Genomic DNA, 17,424 nt, shown 5'->3' with positions numbered 1-17,424 from the left:
CTTCCCTACATAACAGAATCCACAAAGTCATTTTAATAAATATAATTTTTACTTGTTATTATTATTTATTTATTTTTACCTGTGAGTGAGTGTGATAAATGACCCCCTTTAATCAGGGCATTACAGTTCACACAAGGCCAATTTCCAGTGGAAAGACAGTTGAAAAAAAAATGTATATCAGCATATGCATGTTCAACATATATATATAAATCTGTCTTTACACAATTGTCTCTCAAATTAGCAGAATGCCTAGTGGTAAATAAAGAAGGATTATCAAATACTTTACCAAGAGAAATGGGTGAAAAAGCAGAAGCTATTAAATACATTGTATGCGTTACTGTCAGCCAGGGCCGTGCAGAGACGTTTATAGGGGCGGGTGCTCAAAGCTAAAAAGGGGCACATTGAACCAGGCTGAATAACAACAACACACATTCATCAAGAATCTAATATGGGATCGCATCATACTACATCACTGTTGTGAGGCAAAGCAAACGTAGCCTATGTTTTACCTGATGGGTACAATGTTGCTGTTGAGGGGTTGCTGCTGCTCCTGCTGCTGATAGTGCTGGAGGGCAGGGCAGTGCTGATCTGAAACTGTAGACATTTAAAAGTCCACAGGAGAGATGGTAGCTGATTAAACAAGTGTCATGAGATAATAACAAAATGCAAAGATTGGTGACAGTGCTTGGAACCATAAGGCAACAAAAAACTGAGAAATAAACTAGACCCTGCCTGTGAATCACTCTTTGCCTCTCTTCCTCCTTCCATCCGATCATTTCATCTATCACTCTCCACTTGCTGTCCATCTGAGAACAAGGCACAACTTGCTATTGCAATAAACTATTATTTAATTATCCACACTTAACAACTCTTACACTTAATCTATAATAAAATGATGACAGAAAAATGTTATAGAAGCAAAACATTTCAGTTGTGCTTATTATTATTTTTATACTGGAATACCTCTCCAACAACTGGTACATGTGTTAATGTTACCTGTGCTCTTTGTAATCCAGCTGCTGAGGGATCCACTGCCTTTAGTAGCCTCACACAGCTCCTACTGTTTCCTCCTCATGTCCTTACCAGCCATGTCTGGACAATGTTATATTATGAGTAATAATTTAAAAAATCCATATACATAAAACACACACATGCACGCACACACAGTGACATTTTAGACCTTCTTCAGAATACTGTACATACTGTGGGCACAAGTTTCCATCATGGTGCTGATCCAGAATCCTTCCCTTATTATTTATTACTAGAGCTACAATAATAAAGCAATGAGGGAAAAAAGTAATAAATTTATAATAATGTATTTATGATGATTCCATTTGTTTCACTATCCACTCTGTGCAGGGAGAAAGCTTATTACATTTTTAAACTGTAGAGATACAATAATTTTGCTGCTGTAAAATCAGCATTTGGTTTTATTTAAAATATAAATCTAATATAATCTGTTTCTTAATGTATGTTCTTAAAATACAGCGTGTTTTTATAAATATTATAATTATAATAATCCATTATTATGTGGACATGCATATTAGATCGTTTTAAGTGAAATATAAGCCCTCCAGAAAGGCAGGAAAAGCCCTGTAACTTACTTTAAAACTAAATATGTTCCCTAAAACGGTGACAGAGCTACAGACCCATGACAGCCTTACCCAGTTAGCCAGCAGCTGTGACCAGCACTACTTGTGCAGTTAATAAAAGGACAGGTAATGTTTGTCGCGCTGTTACACACACAGCACGCTCATTTGTTTCAGTTCGTCAGTTGCCACAAGACAGCTTACCAACGTGTACATGATAAGCTAATACTGCTGTGTGCTATAGACTACAGTGTGCGCTGTACACCTACTTACTGGTTTTGTCGCATCAGTCTGTGTCTCTCAGTTAATTTGTGTTTCTCCTACAGCTCCGGACTGCAAAAAATGCGCGTGCTCTTTGTGAGCTCGTTCCCGGCTCGTAACCAGCGCGTTCTGCCGTCAAGGGCGATCATTGGTTAATGGTGATCATGTAACTGATGCAAGCCATGTCCTTTTATTTAGCAAAAATGTGATTAATAGTTAAATATTATTGTTGAGGGGCACAGACAGGACTCCACACGCACACACACATTTAAAAAAAAATAATTAAAAATTTAAAAAAAAATTGCCTCAACAAAAGGGCACTTTGGGCACCCATCAGGAAAGGGGCGGGTGCTCAAGCCCCTTCCGCCCCCCCCTCTGCACGTGCCTGATTCTGAGAACCTGTGGGCGGGACCTATTTTCAATGGGCGGGTCCTATTTTCAATGGGCGGGTCCTGTTTCCAACATCAAAGCAAAGAGAATCAGACCATGACGTCACAGCCAACAAAAGTCCATAAATAGGGGTAAAACAGCACACTGGTCAAGCACGGTTTCTTACTTACAGTCACGAGCGATTCACTAGACGAACTTTTGTTCTGCTACAGCCAACTTCAAACCCTGATTCATATCTGAATATCGAATTCACATTTGAATATCTGATTTAGTGTAACACACTAAATTTGTTTTAAAGTTAAATATCAAAAATGAGCAATCAGGAAGGAAAACCAGAATTTGTGTTCACTCTGCCAAAGAGTGCACTCGACGACCTTATGAAGGTTAGGAAAGCCTTGCAAAACTCTCTGTCTGAAAACAAACTTTTAAAAGAGGGTGCAAGTAGAGCCAGACAGCAAATCAAACAGATGATGAATCAAATGTCAGTGATGCGCACCAAGCTGAACCTGTATGAGATCCAAGCTGGAGGAGTCACTGACGAATCAGCATCGAGCAAACTGCAGGTGAGCAGCGCCACCAAAGAAAAAGAGGAACAGACGTGTTCAGATCAGGAAAAGGCCAGCAACTTTGACCTTGAGATGAACCGTCTGAAAGAGCAGCTTCAGCAGAGGGACAACGAAATCCTGATCCTGAAACAGGAGAAGGACACTCTGTCTGCCAAGTTCACACAGCTTCAGAAACATGAAAGAAATCTGAAAGAAACTATGTGGAATGCTCTGTGGAAAGAACAAACACTGAGAGAGAATCTGGAGCAGGAGAAAAAAGTCCTGGAGGAACAAAATAAGAAACTCCTGGAAGAGCAAAAAGTGGTGAATGACACAAAAGAAAAAGTTAAAGAGGCCATCCCAAATTGTCAGGATGCAGAAAAAGAACAGAAAAAACTGGAGGAGGACACGAAAGCTCTGCAGCCACAGAGTAACGACTCCAGCGAGATTAAAGAAAGTCAGGCAGAGACAAAAATACCAGAAATGCAGACAAAACTGGACACGCAGAGAAAAGAATTAGTAGAGGCTCAGACTGAAACACAGGAGACGGCAACCCCAGAGTCATCCTCATCTGATGGTCTGAGTGGGGACAAGTTGTGTGTCAACAAAGTGATTGAGTTGGTGGTTTCACAGGCCATAGAAAAAGTCTCCACTAAATACAAGGTCTTCACAGAGCGCCTCACTCCTGACTGCATCAGTGATCGCCTGATTGACAAAATTTGGCCTGAAATCGAGCTGAAACATTTGGATCTATCCCCCAAATGGCTGAAAAATATAGACAAGGTCATTCTCAAGGATCTTTGCAAAACACACAACTGCAAGGAAAAATATCTGATTTTGAATCTGAGGGAACAGCTTGATAACATTACTGTCCCAACCTTCACCAAACACCTGTTGGCATTACCAACAAGAGTACTTAGTGTCTCTAAAAACAGGGAAGAGTACCAGGAGGCTGTGAAAAATGTCACTAAAGATCTGGCAATGCACGCTATGAACGGAGAAAATGAGACAGCTACATGGAATGCAGGAACATCAGAGTTTATTGTACAGAGGCTTTCCCATAAGATCTGGAACAAAATTTTGTCCAAAAACTACAAAATGTCCATGGAAAACATTGAACAACTCGGCCTGAAAGTATCCAATGATCTCCGTGAAAAGTGGCCTTCTCCAATACTGTTAATGAGGTCAAGCAACCCAGTGGTTGACGAAGCAGTCGTCAGCAGCTTCAAAAAACATGCCAAGCTGAGGAGCCAAAATGTCATCTTGAGGGCTTTCTCATGTGCACGTTAAAATTGAACTGAAACGTGCATGTGATTATGTTACAAAACTCTTAAACTGGCATAAAATATTGTTTTAATTCAGCAACCTAAATTAAATTTTAAAACCAGAGTGGTTCAAAATAAACACTCTTCTTCTCCCAACTTCCTTCCCTCATCACTAACTGGCCGAGGCAGATGGCCACCCCATCTCAGAGCCTGGTTCTGCCGGAGGTTTCTCTCTTTTAAAAGTGAGTTTTTCCTTCCCACTGTCGCCAATGTGCTTGCTCTAGGGGGTTAGTTTTTGTGCATTATTGTAGGGTCTTGACCTTACAATATAAAGCACCATGAGGGAAGTGTTGTTGGGGCTTGGCGCTGTTTCTTAACTCAAAATGTCCAATTACAACAGGACATTTTACGTTAAGAAACAGCGTCAAACCAGAAATTAAAATAAAATTAAAAAAATAAAAAAAACTTTGAATTTGTGCTTTGTTTCATTTGCTGTAAATTTGCTAAGAATGTAATATAAGATTAGAATAGTGTTTATTTGTTTGCCTATTTATAAGGAACCCCATTAGCATTAGCTAAGCACTGCAGGAGAGAGGCCCCAGACATGAGGAGGAACGCATGAAGGCCAGGTGAAGAGAGGGACCCGACAGCAGGAACAGTGACAGAAGGAGACAACGCGTGCGATTGGCAGCAGTGCATTTGTGAGTAGTGTCTCCAGTGTCGTTCACCGGGTGCAGCCGTGTTGGGAGAGGGTCGCCATGGCTATAAGCCAGGGCCGCTTCCGGGACAATGGTTCTGGCCCATTGACTGTAGAAAACACCAGTCCGCAGGCGTGTGGGGTCTCAGAGCTCTGATGCGCATGGAATTTTCTCTGGAGAGTTGCCGCAGTCAGGTAAGTGAAGTTAACATTCCCATACAAGTAACATTTTTTAAAAGTTTTTTTTTAACTAAATAGCTCTTTATAGTTTCACTGATGTCGAGTGAGGACATGTTAGCAGCATTTACCCATAGGTTTAATGATATTGTCCAGTAGCTTCTCACTGAGTTAATATGAACCTAAAACATTTTAACTATGTATTTCTTCTAAATGCTGTCTAAATAATATCATTGTCACATGTCTAATGGTACAGTTTGAACTACTAAATTACCATTTATTAGTAAGCTAATAATCGCTAATTGGCTTACACAAGCAAACGTACTTTCAGAAAAAGTGGGTAACATTATCATGAAGTTAACTTTACTGATTTATATTATTTTAAGCAAATGCCAAAGGCATACACTAATTTAGAGTTTTGCTCATTATTTAGTAAGAAATATATATTTTGTATAACTTAACTGATAGCAATGTTAATGATATGTTAAGTAATATGAAGTAATGTTTCTATTTTATAGAAAGGTTTAAGAATATGCAAAAACCAAATCTCTGAGAGATGCAACCAGAAGACGAATGAGAAACATACTTGAGGCTGAGATGACAGAAACACATGGGTGAGAATAAAAAATGTAGGATATAAAGAAACATTTTTAAGATTGTATTATTTTTAATTGTGATGTTAAATGCCAATTATTGAATTAATACATTAGGACATCTCCCCCTAAAAGCGTAAGAATGATGTATGCGCAAGGGATTGTTGCTCTGTCTCCATATCTGGAAGACCCATATTCACAACATGGATATGTAAGTAAAGGGGACTTTTCAACATTAAATACATAATTGCCCTCAGAAATGTTGATAACATAGTCCTTCTGCGTTTATCTAATTACATAGGAACATTACTACAATCCAGAGGGCAGTTCAGGATACCTTGAGTGGCGGTTGAAGACCATTCAAAGAAAAGCTGCGGAGGAAAGAAGCGCCTCGGTTTGCAAATCTCCCAAAAGTAAGTTCACTTATCATTTAAATGATACTGATGTAATTTGTAGGCAGGATTCAATCAAATTGTTTTTTCTTAAGTTGGTGGGCCAGGCCATGGTCGATCCAGACCACTCACCACTCAGACAGTGTTATCAGATGAGGATGTAAGAGCAGCTATTGCTCTTTTGAGACACTCTGCTGATGAAGACATCCTTAAAAAGATGAAAGCTACCTTCTTTTATCGGCATTCAATGGTTAGCGATGAAAAGAATCCAGCAGATGTCTTCATAGGCCTGATGCGGTTTCTGGACACACCAGGACTGGTAAGACATCTTCATTTGTTGAATCACTGAAATATTCCATGCAGCTTGCAGTGTCACTCATTACACCTCTCTATGTTCTGTATTTTTGCATTACAGATAGAACAAGATTTCCGACTCCTTTTTTGTGAGGTCACTGCCAGCAAATTCTTGGAGAGGTGGCCCATCAATCTCAAAGCAAAGGTTGTAAAGGAAAGTCATGGATTTGTCTCCACCTCAGAGCTCTTGGAGTTAATGTGCAATGCTGAGTCAGGTACTGAAGTTGAGAATGGTATGATTGTGACTCATTTTATTTGCCATTGTTGGTTATATAGGTAATTCTGTCAGTTGAATGTATTTTTGGAATAATTCTTTGTTTATTTGTCTGTAGGCTGGGACAGTGACATGTCTGCTATCTTGCTGCTATATCTGCTACCACCATCTGCACGAGGGCAAAAGAGACCAGGAAAGATGTCTGCATCTCAAGCTGTCGATAACCTCATCAAATTCCCAAAGGTATGTTGTTTAAAATATACGTTCCATCACCTCTATTTTCATGGACAGTGAGGTGAGCTAATCTACTGTCAGAGGATAGTCACTTAATACTGTTGTTTAATGTGTTGTTGTAGGCTGGAACCAGTGTACAGCAGCATCTAGACAACATCACCTGAAGCAGTCAGCCCTGCTTTCTTGCTCAGGGATCCACAAGAAGCAGCATGCACACCTTGTGATTGACAAGCATGCACTTCCATGTAAAGTGACAGGTTCAGTAGGATCCCTTGATGAACTCTTTAGGGCCCATTATGTCTTTGGTACATCATACAGTTCATCCCTGACCAACTTTTTCACTTTTCTGCAAACAACTATGACATTGGGGAAACGTCATATTGCTTTCTCTAGTGAGCATCCTAGAACTGTATGCTAATGCAAGGGTTTGTTACGTTAATTAAATGACACTGAAATGAGAAACATAATAAATGCTGTTACTTTAACCTGTATGTTTGTTGTTATTTCCATAATTTAGCATAGATCACAGTTTAGTATTATAGCATCATAAGATGAATATGAAAAAATAACACTACAGAGAAATAAAAATGATATATTATTACACATCAGAGTGTTATTATTAAACTAAATTTGGAGGAAAAATAGCTCTATAAAGTGTAATCAAATTATTCTGAACAGTGTGAATAACCCTCAGTGTTAAATAGTTTTACACATTTTGTTGTTAATTTTGACACTAAACTGAGTACAATTAACACTGAAAAGTTAACACTTGGCCATAGAGTAAATTTAACTCTAATTTTGAGTGGGACCAAATGTTATCTGAAGCAGAGTTAAAATCAACTCTCTAAGTGTAAAATTGACACTTGGTTTTTTACTGTGTGCATTTTGTATTTACTTGAGTTATATTTGTCTAGCCCTAAAATTTGTTTCATGATCTGAAACATGTAAGTATGTCATGTTTTTAGAAATCCAGTCCAGGGCCGTGCTGTCAGCGCTAAATTTCATATAAATAACAAGTAGCATTAATATAACAGCATGATTAAATGATCTTTAAATGCCTGTTGAAAAATAAATGAGAAAGATGTCTGGGGAATCAGCTTCTAGATTATGTTCACAAACAGTGAGATCTGTAAAAAGTGTTAAATGTAATTTTTAAAAATATTTTTATATATAGTGCCAAATCACAACAACAGTCGCTTCAAGGCACATTAAAGAGAACAGGTCAGAATCTTATTTTAAACTACTCTTGTCTGGGTTTTTTTTAATACTTTTATTATTTATTTTGATATATAGTATAATTGCAGAAAGATTTACTGAGTGTACATATTAAATAAAAGGGAAACCTTCATACAGATAACCCCCATCACATGACCATTCAGAATATGGGTCAAATGGAAACAGCTCCCACTTACTACTGATAGTGATTAGAAAAAGTTGGAAGGTGCTCCATCTTTATCTTAGGACTGATAGTCATTTACAGCACATAAAAAGGGGCATAATTTACAGGAGGTCACTGTAGGTCAAATATTTTAAATTGGTTTGCATTTAATATTAACCAAAGTATTTATTTTATTAACACGCTGGCAGTTTGGTTGTTGATTCAGCACTTTGTTCCAATTTTACTCTCTACAGTTACCAGGGGTAACAAATACAAATCACTCAAGCACAAAGTTTGAGGTAGTTTTACTTTACTTGATTTTCTACTTCTGCTCCACTACAACAGAAGGAAATACTGTACTTGAATTTCCTACATTTATTTCACGACTGCAGTTAAAGGACATACACAACCAGTGATAAGAACAGGGGCGATTCTAGGATCAGAGCTTTGGGGGTGCTGAGCACCCAGAGAGCTGCCCAGCCAGGCAAAATAAACTTTACACATCACGATGAGACTTCTTCCCCGTCTCTATCAGTCCCTGCATAGTTAAATGTCTCCAGTTGTCCCGAGTTCTCTATGACTGTCTCCTTGGTGCATTTAAACCCCTGTTCCTCCCTGTCCTTGCTGTGTGTTGTCTTCGTCTCTGTTATCAGTCATCATAATTTTACCATCTCTGTGCAAGTCTGTAAATTTCTTTATTAAATCATAAGATTCTTAAATTCATCAAGTCTCTCTGTGCCTGGGTCCTCGTCACAAAACATGACATCACTGTTTTATACATTTTAACACAATTTAATCCCCACGTTTGTGAAAGAAAAGCAAAACACTTTTTTAAAAGGCTGTAACAAAACCATCAAATCTGATAAAGGTTATTTAAATGCTGCAAAAGAAGAATGGATTGGAATTAAAAAAAAAATACATATCCTAACCTTAATTACTGCGGGAGAATAATGAATGATGCTCATAGTGAGTAAAAAGTAAACGGACTGCATTTTTTGGACAGAGATTCACTTTTAATGAGTATGTATAATATAATACAGATACATAAAAAATACTCCCAAAACAGAATAAATTATTACAAATAAATTATTACAAAATATTAATTAAAAAATATAAAAATGGAGGAAACTTTGTCTGTGGTACAGTGTATACAATGTATGTAAAAATCTTTACTGCAGATACTAATTTGACTAATTTAATAATACTAATTTTGTGTTGTAAGATTTATGAGTTTCATACATTCATAGTGGTACTTGGGAGAGTTTGACATTTTCCCAGTGGTACACACTGTAAAAAGTTTGAGAAACACTGATAAGTGTATGTGTGCTTTTGGAAAACATTTAAAGCTGCTGTACAGAATCTTTGAAACAAGCCAGCTTAAAACATTTTTAGAATATAAACAGAGCATCTGCTTCTCTTTACAGCTCCTCACTCCACCAGGGCTCTGTTTGGCACTTTCTGATAGTGCGCAAATGTGGTGCACGTACTGCAGTCATACAGACAACTGGGCGGTCCAAAAGTTGGCCTACCTATTACTGGCTGAGGTTTTAGTAGAGTTGTGGCTGAACCACATAAAAATATATCATTAATTTTAATCTCCCCAATCAATGATGATGTTATGTTGGAATGTTGTTAAAGAGGGTCAAAAATGTTTCAACCCAGTTTGTTTTGCAGATTCTGTATAGCAGCTTTAATATAGGGAGGACACAACTTCCTGATTGTGTGAGTAAAATCAGGTTTTTTCTCTTTGCCAGTTTAACAGTTTCTGTTGTGCCTGTCACTGTTCCCTGTCTGTTTTCTTACCTGGTTCTTCCTGACCTTTCTCCTCACGTTCCCCTCTTTCCTCTCTCCCTCTTCGGACTGACAATCATACACAAATAGATTGTATTCAATTAGATGAAAAAGTTACATTAATATGAAAAAACAAATTATTAAGATCACCAACAAACAGTCCTCTCTCAGTGTACTTTCAACCAAAAGGCAAATAACCAAACAACATGAACATCTAATAAAAGATATAAAATATTGAAACACTGATCCAACATAATCCTTTATTGATGGATCATTTGATTTTACACTTTTACCTGAATGTTGCACCTGTTTTTGAAAAAAACTTCCTTATATCCATTATGAATTGTCTCTCTGTACACACACACACACACACACAACAGGAGTTATGAGGTTAATGGGCATTCAGTCAGTTAGCTAGTTAGTATCCATTACAAACAGGACAGTGGTAACAACAGAAGCTACGGACAATTTTAAGTTTTAGATTTTAAATAGGCTGTATACATTTCAATGGGAGCAACAGGACGGTCAAATGTCGCTGATTTTATTACAGAGTAGGACGGATTGTAGGGTAGCAAACATCGTCGGAAAACAAGTTTTCAACACTGCAGGTTACCTGGGTGTAATGTTTTTCAGCTAAAAAGAAACATGGTCTGACTCCTACTTAACTATATACAGAGTAACTGAAGGTTAAATGCAGCTAATTAATATGTCCTGTTTTAAGCCAGGCACTTACACCTCCGCTCAGCTGCGTCTCAGCCACCATCTCTGGCAGCAAGCAAACCATTTTACTTTTGTTGTTGAAATGTTACGTCTCAACCAAGTACTGAATGCTTTTTATATTTTTAGTAGTGTGTCACAAAAACAGCAAATATTGTCAAAGTAAGAAATCTTTGGGGGTGCTTTGATTCATTTTGGGGGTGCTGAAGCTGAAGCACCCCCAAAATGGGCTAAAATCGCCCCTGGATAAGAATATAAAATATCCTCAGTAGCTAATTAATTTAATCTCCCCCACAGTTTATAGAAGTAAAACTATAACAATTAAGTGGGTAATGAATAATTAAACTTAGGAATACATGGCTATTATTTTAATAGTACTTTCTAGATGCAAACTGGCTGCTTTTTTGTTTTATTAAGCAAACAATTAAGAAATTATTCAAGAAAATATGTGTTAGATTTGTATTGTTTATTGTCATTTATGCATAGAAATATTTACTCATATATGCTTAGAAGTATATAATCATTTGTAGATTGAAAGAATGTCTCATCCTAGGAGGTCTGTAACAACTCTGTGTAGCATGAAGAGGGGAGTGCGTTCACTCCTCTTCAGAGTGTTCTGGCATAGATCACACACCTCCAAGGAGAGGTTGTATCTTCTCTTGCTGATATATGGTATAGCAAACACACGTATATCTGGTTAAGTATAAGAGCTTTTTGTTTAGATGGACCGTTAGACTCCTGGCACCAGCTTTGGGGAGTCTTCACAGGTTCACACACACACACACACACACACCTACACAACGCACAGGCAAGGTACTCTTTGTGTGTATGTATACGTCATATGTTAATGAACCTATGCATATTCATGTAACCGCAATAAAAGAGCAGTGTTACGGGAGAGCGGACGGGAGCAACTGGGGTCAAGCGAAGGAACGGCGTTTGTTCAGTTCTCTCCCGTGCACGTGAAACATAAAGAACTTTGCCTACTTTGTGTCTTGCTTGCTGTGTAATTACATTGTCTTCAACGTTCCAGCGAATAGGTTCAAGCTACAAACCTATCAATATGCATAAATTTAATCCATGGTTAAAATCATTTAAAAGTTACAGCTAGATACAAGATAGCACAAAATTGCATCCAACTGAACAGTAATAAGTTAGTGTATAAGTAAATATTTAATGATAACAGTCTTTAGACTGTTTAGATACATTTTTGCAACAATGCGCTTTTAAATTTATGAACATTTTCAGAATTTAGTTTTTATTTGTACCATGGCGCTTGTACAAAGTGGTAAATATCCTTAGATTGTACTAAGCTAAGAAGCTATAACTGGTAGTATTTTAAGTAGATTCAAAGAGTTTATAGCTTCATGGACTTATCAACAGGTTGTTAACTTTCCTTAGTTTTCAACACAGAAAAGCCAAAAAACAACACTGATTGTCATCAGTAGTTTCATGCTGTTATTATCTCTTGCTCCCTAATCTTGACTTGTACATATCCAAATTTTACACGAAAGTTTGGAGACTTTTCCTAAAATTTGTCAAAGTTTGTCAAATTTTTAACAAAGCAAGCAAACAAAAAAAAGTGAACTGCAGGGAAGAAACTTACCTGCATGTGTTGTCGAGCAAGACTGTCTTCAGCTAATTTTGACCTGTGACTTTGTTCATGTCACTTAACATTAAGTTAAAGGAATTCTTTCAGCATATGTTGGAAAAATACGGTTGTTTAAAGTTATTATAAGAAAAAAGTATTATAATACGAAAGCTCCACATTACAAACTGTAATAAATGGACTTTTATTCGTCCTTTTTTGTCTGATTAACCTTTTTGTTAATATTTACTCACTTTACTTAAAAACATTTTAAAGAAAAAACAAAAAACAATAGGATACTACAGATCTGCCAGTTTTATCATGAAATGCTCCTCTACCTGATGAAGCAACCAAACATATTTGCTGCAAATAAACTTCTGGTGTAGCCCAAAATCAGTATCCTTTTAAAATAAGCTGAAAATCACAGCTAGTAGACAGATGTGAGACAAGTAAAAACAGTTTGATAGACAAAAACAATACAGGTTACACATAATTGGATGCATATTATATTTATTTTTCAATATGCATATTAAATATTAACCTCTTTTTATACCTTAGATTCCCTTGGCATCTCAAGTTTCAGGGCAATCATTAAAACAACCATCTTCGGAGAAAAGGAATAAACTCAAACATTTCAGTGCAAAGAGCTCAAGCCAAGTTCATTAAAACAACATACGATCCTGTCTCCAAGTTTAAAAATGAATTAGTTAACATGTATAAATAAAAGAAAACAAAAACAAGTCTGGCAACTGTCCATAATAACTGAACTGATGTTACAAGGACAAACCCCCTTTTTTTCGGTGTAAGTTCCCTTGGTTTACAGCAAAGCATCAACTTACAAATTCTCACCTCATATACATATATTAATATTAACATTGTGTGTATTTTAATATAATCTTGTTACAGTTTCTACAAGAGGTCCATATGAATTAAATATTATATTAGGTGAACTTCTGTGCATTAGAGGTTTAGGATTACTCGGGATTTCTGCGTATTATCCACATACAATCTGTTGATTTTTTTTCAGGGTTTTATAGACAACGTTGGCTTGTTTTGGAGATTATCATTACTCGACAATTTGCAATGCACTCACATGTATACCTTGTTATCGCCAGAGGACACTATTGGCATAAATGTCAAGTCATACGCAGGAACCCTGAGTACTGTGCGTGTGACCTTGCGTGAGCAGAGCTCCACAGTCATCCTCATTTTAAGTGTGTTGAACTCTGGTAGAAAAGGCATCGTCTTTATCTGGCATCATCTCACACGGCCAATTTTTAGCACGCAGACAAAATGTTGTCCACTCACATTCATCCCTAACTTTCACCACACACTCCATGTTCCATCATCCACCCACCTTTAACTCAATAATTTATTTTTGAAACTCGTCCAATGCATTAATTCACAAATATTTCTGCTCATTCAACCACTCTACTTTGGTGATAACAATTTGCCATTCTTCCTGTAGCATTCCCTAACTGACTTTCTACATGGCATCTAGGATAATCTTAACATAATTACATTATTAGTAATTACAGCTCTGTCTATGCTCCTTACTTTTCTTTTTAGTGCCCAGTTACCATTTCCACAATTCACAGCTTTACACATCAGTACCAGTCACTCCAACACACAGGTAACCCACACACACTCATCTGAACAAGCACACATGAGAACTGAGGACTATGTAATATTTCAAATCATCAATGACACAGTGCAGAGAAGGTGTGCTGACATTAAAGATGTACATAAAGATTTAGAGAAACAGAAGGAACATGCAGGTGATTTCAGTTGCTGAAATGGAAGTTTAGAGTCTCAGTTTTTGTTATGGTTGGAATTACGGTAAAGTTGACGTGTCTGAAGAGAGATTCTGGGTGGGGTAAATTTTCAAAGCCTGTTCTTAAACCGCATAAATCAGGAGAAAGTCACTTGATGCAAAGACGATTCAGCAGTTTAGACAATAAGTGGCTATGCTCCAGAAAGAAAACTTTGTGAGTTTTTAGTAGATGCAAGGGCTGAGTGTGACGCCCACATCTCTAACACTGAAAATTTGTGGACCCTTGGTCTTATCCTCCTACTCCTTTGTGGCCGACTGTCAGCAGTCAGAGACTTCAGAGGTGTTGGAGTCACTGGCAAGTTTCCGACGTTGCCTCACAGATTTCTCCTCATCCTGTAGAGAAGACAGTGTTTTAACCATTTGGTGCAACTTAAATCTAATGCCAAGAGATCCTCCATTTCTCCCCTGACAAAATCACATCTTGGACACAAGATATCAAACATATAAAATGTCTGAGGAGGGTTTCCAGAACCTTGGTACTAGCATGTTTTACATAATAAAGCGTATGGTGACTGTATGTTTCATTGCATTATTTGTTATGTGGAGTGTAATAAACATTAAAGCATTTTCAGGGTCTGAAGATTTGCTGGAGAGCTTTTCATCCAATAGGATAAGATATTATCGTTTCATTGGAGCAAAGAATGGTTGCTGGAGCTCAGAGAACTAAAACTGTAGTGTTACCGTCTGAAAAACTCCATTCTGTCCCCACTCCCCAGGAGAGTGGTCTTCAGGGTACTCTGCTTCATCCTCCTCTTCCTCCCCTTCTTCCTCTCTTACCGTGTCCATTCCATCTTCCTCATATTCTGTCAGACAGTCCGACTCCTCCGCTGATCAGAAAGATTTAGAGGAGATATTATAGAAAGAATTTATTGAGACTGACCCATCCATTTAACTTGGCACTCATAAAATATCAGGAACATCCCCTATTATATGTCAAGAAAAGAGACAAGGATACAATTCCTTATTTATTACACTTATTGAATTGTATGTGGTCAAGGAGAATGATACATCGACACTGCTGTAAGCTTTATCTTTACTGTTCTAAATCAGAAGGAAAATATATTCCAACAAAACATTAAGAGCAACTATTTCTAGACAATTTAATTAGTAATTATTTACCTTCTGCAGCAAGGTAGCTTTGGACTGGCTCTATCCTCGATACAATCTCTGCAAGATCAGTGAAGTCAGCTCCTGGACACGTGTAGGACTAATGGACAACATGTTATTATTAGTATTACATATGGAACTCGCAGGTTCACCTTTAAAGACACGAGTTACAGCCGCCATATAAGATAGGATTAATAGTTTAAGTGTGCGTATGTGCCCTTCTCACATCTGTTCTCTTGCTGTCATTGTAGTCGGCTGAACGATGGTCCTTCAGCATGTTCTCAATGATGTCACCCCGAGCCCAGCCAGTGAACACTAACTTGCCGTGCTGATAGCCCACATCCTGCAATACACAGTAGTTCAAATGAAAGCTATAAGTGTTTAGAAACAGAGCAACTGATTTAAATTCAGACTGAAACACTGATGGATCCTGTGGTGTATTTAGAGTAATAATCAACATTTATATTTGCACCATGGGATGTTAAACTAACACTTGACTAATTAAAGCTGTGATAGTATATTGCAATATAAGAAAAGCTATCTAAAGCTTGTAGCTTTACTTAAAAAAATATTTAAAAAATTAGCTGTCAATTCCATTTTCAAAGAAGCCCAGATTGGTTTCTGTTTATACTGGAAAACAAATAGTACTTCTCCCTTTTTTGCCCAACAATCAGATGATAAACACATGAATTTTAAAGCTGATCCATAATATGAGACTACGGGTTTACACAACTGTACTTGCTTTTCAGATTCCCACCCTTCAAAGAGATTACACCCATTTTGGAAGTAGCTTGATTTCAGGTTCACACAAATAAACTGCATTTTTGTGCAATTAAAAACCCCATACTGGGTAAGTAACTCACATAGATCTCATCAAACTTGCCAAAGTCCATGGTCTTGAAGCGGTCGATGGGTGGTCTGATGTACTCACAGTAGGCACTCTTCTTAACCACTTCTAACTGTCGCACGCATGACACATAGGCCAACCGTGACTGGATCTCTGCCATGTCCGGCACCTACAGAAGGGAGTATCATAGAGCTTATTCAGACAACACATTACCAGATTTCACAATAAATAAATAAAGATGAATCTGCTGATCCCATTGCAGAATTGGATATGCTACACATTGATCAGATGGACTCAAAAGATAAGATAAGATAAGATAAGATAAGATAACCTTTATTAGTCCCACACGTGGGAAATTTGTTTTGTCACAGCAGGAAGTGGACAGTGCAAAAGTTATGAAGCAAAAATTAGAATAAAATAAAATAAGAATAAATACAGTACACAAAAGGTACCACTGCCTCATACTGCCAACCCATAAAAGGCTTTTTCCCAGAAAAGTTTTTCATAGGAAAATTTTGGCACCCTCTAAGTTTTAGCTCGAGCCAAATAGAAACATTTGTAACCAGTATTGTTGGACTCCACTTACTCAGTTACAAAAGACATTTATGTTAGCCCAATCTAAGCCAGGAAAACTCCTGCATCCAGTACCTTTACTTTCTCTGCCCAGGGATTGATCCGTTTCCACAGCAACCACCAGCCCGACAGGCAATCGCCATAGTTACACAAGTCAGTCTCATCTTGACTACCCACGTCGATGGCAATGACTGTTCTGGCACCCGTGTTCCTCGCAATGTCCGCTGTTAGACGTTTAACACCAGTTTTTTCACACACAAGCACACAATCACGGAGACGAACGACCATAGCGTCACAAAATCCGGCAGCAGAGATGATAAGACAATAAATACGGTGTTAATAAGTTTGTTTCAGGTTTGCCTCCAGAAACCTTCATTTTTAGAGGCACAGTGTTCTAACAGACGTACACCACAAAAACACAAAACTTTTAAGACATAAAACTTTTAAGCTCACTTCAGAGAATTTACAGCCAATTAATGAGATGTATATATGTAAACTATACATATTTCTTGGCCAAATAGCACAGGGCCTTTTTTATCCCCTTATTAAAAGGAGCTTTGCAATAGTAAGCATTTTTGTGGTGTTGAGTCTGTGGAAGACAACCCACAAGCCTGATCCAAACACTGATCCAGCATCCCAAGAACAACTTTAAAAGCAGCTACACAGAGGGAGAAGGCAGAGTGAAACAAACACAGGATGTTAATTTGACAAAGTTCCCTTCCACTGGATCAATCTTTTAGGCCCAGGCAGCACCATATTTCACAAAGCATCAGCTGGGACACAATGAGAAATGATTTAAATGCAGAGCAGAAAACTGCAATAGGCCAGTCTCATTGTGAAATATGGTTCTGTTTCTTCAGTACAGAGGATATTTTTTA

General features: G+C 37.6%; 2 protein-coding genes across 7 annotated transcripts in view; one reads left to right on the top strand and one right to left on the bottom strand.

The window, feature by feature from the left end:
- The first annotated feature begins 4,521 nt into the window (after positions 1 to 4,521).
- LOC112847096 (uncharacterized) lies at positions 4,522 to 7,196 on the top strand. Of its 4 annotated transcripts, none has more exons than XM_025907889.1 (8): positions 4,522 to 4,942; positions 5,447 to 5,538; positions 5,635 to 5,728; positions 5,819 to 5,930; positions 6,005 to 6,228; positions 6,325 to 6,478; positions 6,596 to 6,720; positions 6,834 to 7,196. In XM_025907889.1, exons 2-8 carry the CDS (start codon positions 5,498 to 5,500, stop codon positions 6,873 to 6,875), a joined length of 792 nt encoding a protein of 263 aa, XP_025763674.1. In that variant the 5' UTR covers positions 4,522 to 4,942; positions 5,447 to 5,497; the 3' UTR covers positions 6,876 to 7,196. The 4 variants fall into 4 exon arrangements, with proteins under 4 accessions (XP_025763674.1, XP_025763673.1, XP_025763675.1 ...); XM_025907888.1 differs by having other exon boundaries at positions 5,443 to 5,538; XM_025907890.1 differs by having other exon boundaries at positions 4,522 to 5,538; positions 5,653 to 5,728.
- A 5,482-nt stretch (positions 7,197 to 12,678) lies between these two features.
- Positions 12,679 to 17,424, bottom strand: part of pnpla6 (patatin-like phospholipase domain containing 6) — a 31,216-nt gene continuing 26,470 nt past the window's right edge. For all 3 annotated transcript variants that reach the window (XM_005454780.4, XM_005454779.4, XM_005454781.4), the window contains exons 31-36: positions 16,622 to 16,770; positions 15,990 to 16,142; positions 15,353 to 15,469; positions 15,139 to 15,226; positions 14,701 to 14,846; positions 12,679 to 14,352 (exon numbers count right to left, since the gene is read on the bottom strand). In XM_005454780.4, the coding sequence (XP_005454837.1) occupies positions 14,278 to 14,352; positions 14,701 to 14,846; positions 15,139 to 15,226; positions 15,353 to 15,469; positions 15,990 to 16,142; positions 16,622 to 16,770 (728 nt within the window). In that variant the 3' untranslated portion in view covers positions 12,679 to 14,277. The remainder of the gene's footprint in view (positions 14,353 to 14,700; positions 14,847 to 15,138; positions 15,227 to 15,352; positions 15,470 to 15,989; positions 16,143 to 16,621; positions 16,771 to 17,424) is intronic.

Source organism: Oreochromis niloticus, linkage group LG6 (assembly GCF_001858045.2).
Source record: "Oreochromis niloticus isolate F11D_XX linkage group LG6, O_niloticus_UMD_NMBU, whole genome shotgun sequence".
NCBI classification, from domain to species: Eukaryota; Metazoa; Chordata; class Actinopteri; order Cichliformes; family Cichlidae; genus Oreochromis; species Oreochromis niloticus.
Note: the sequence above shows the minus strand (reverse complement) of the source record. Positions and strands in the feature narration are given on the sequence as shown.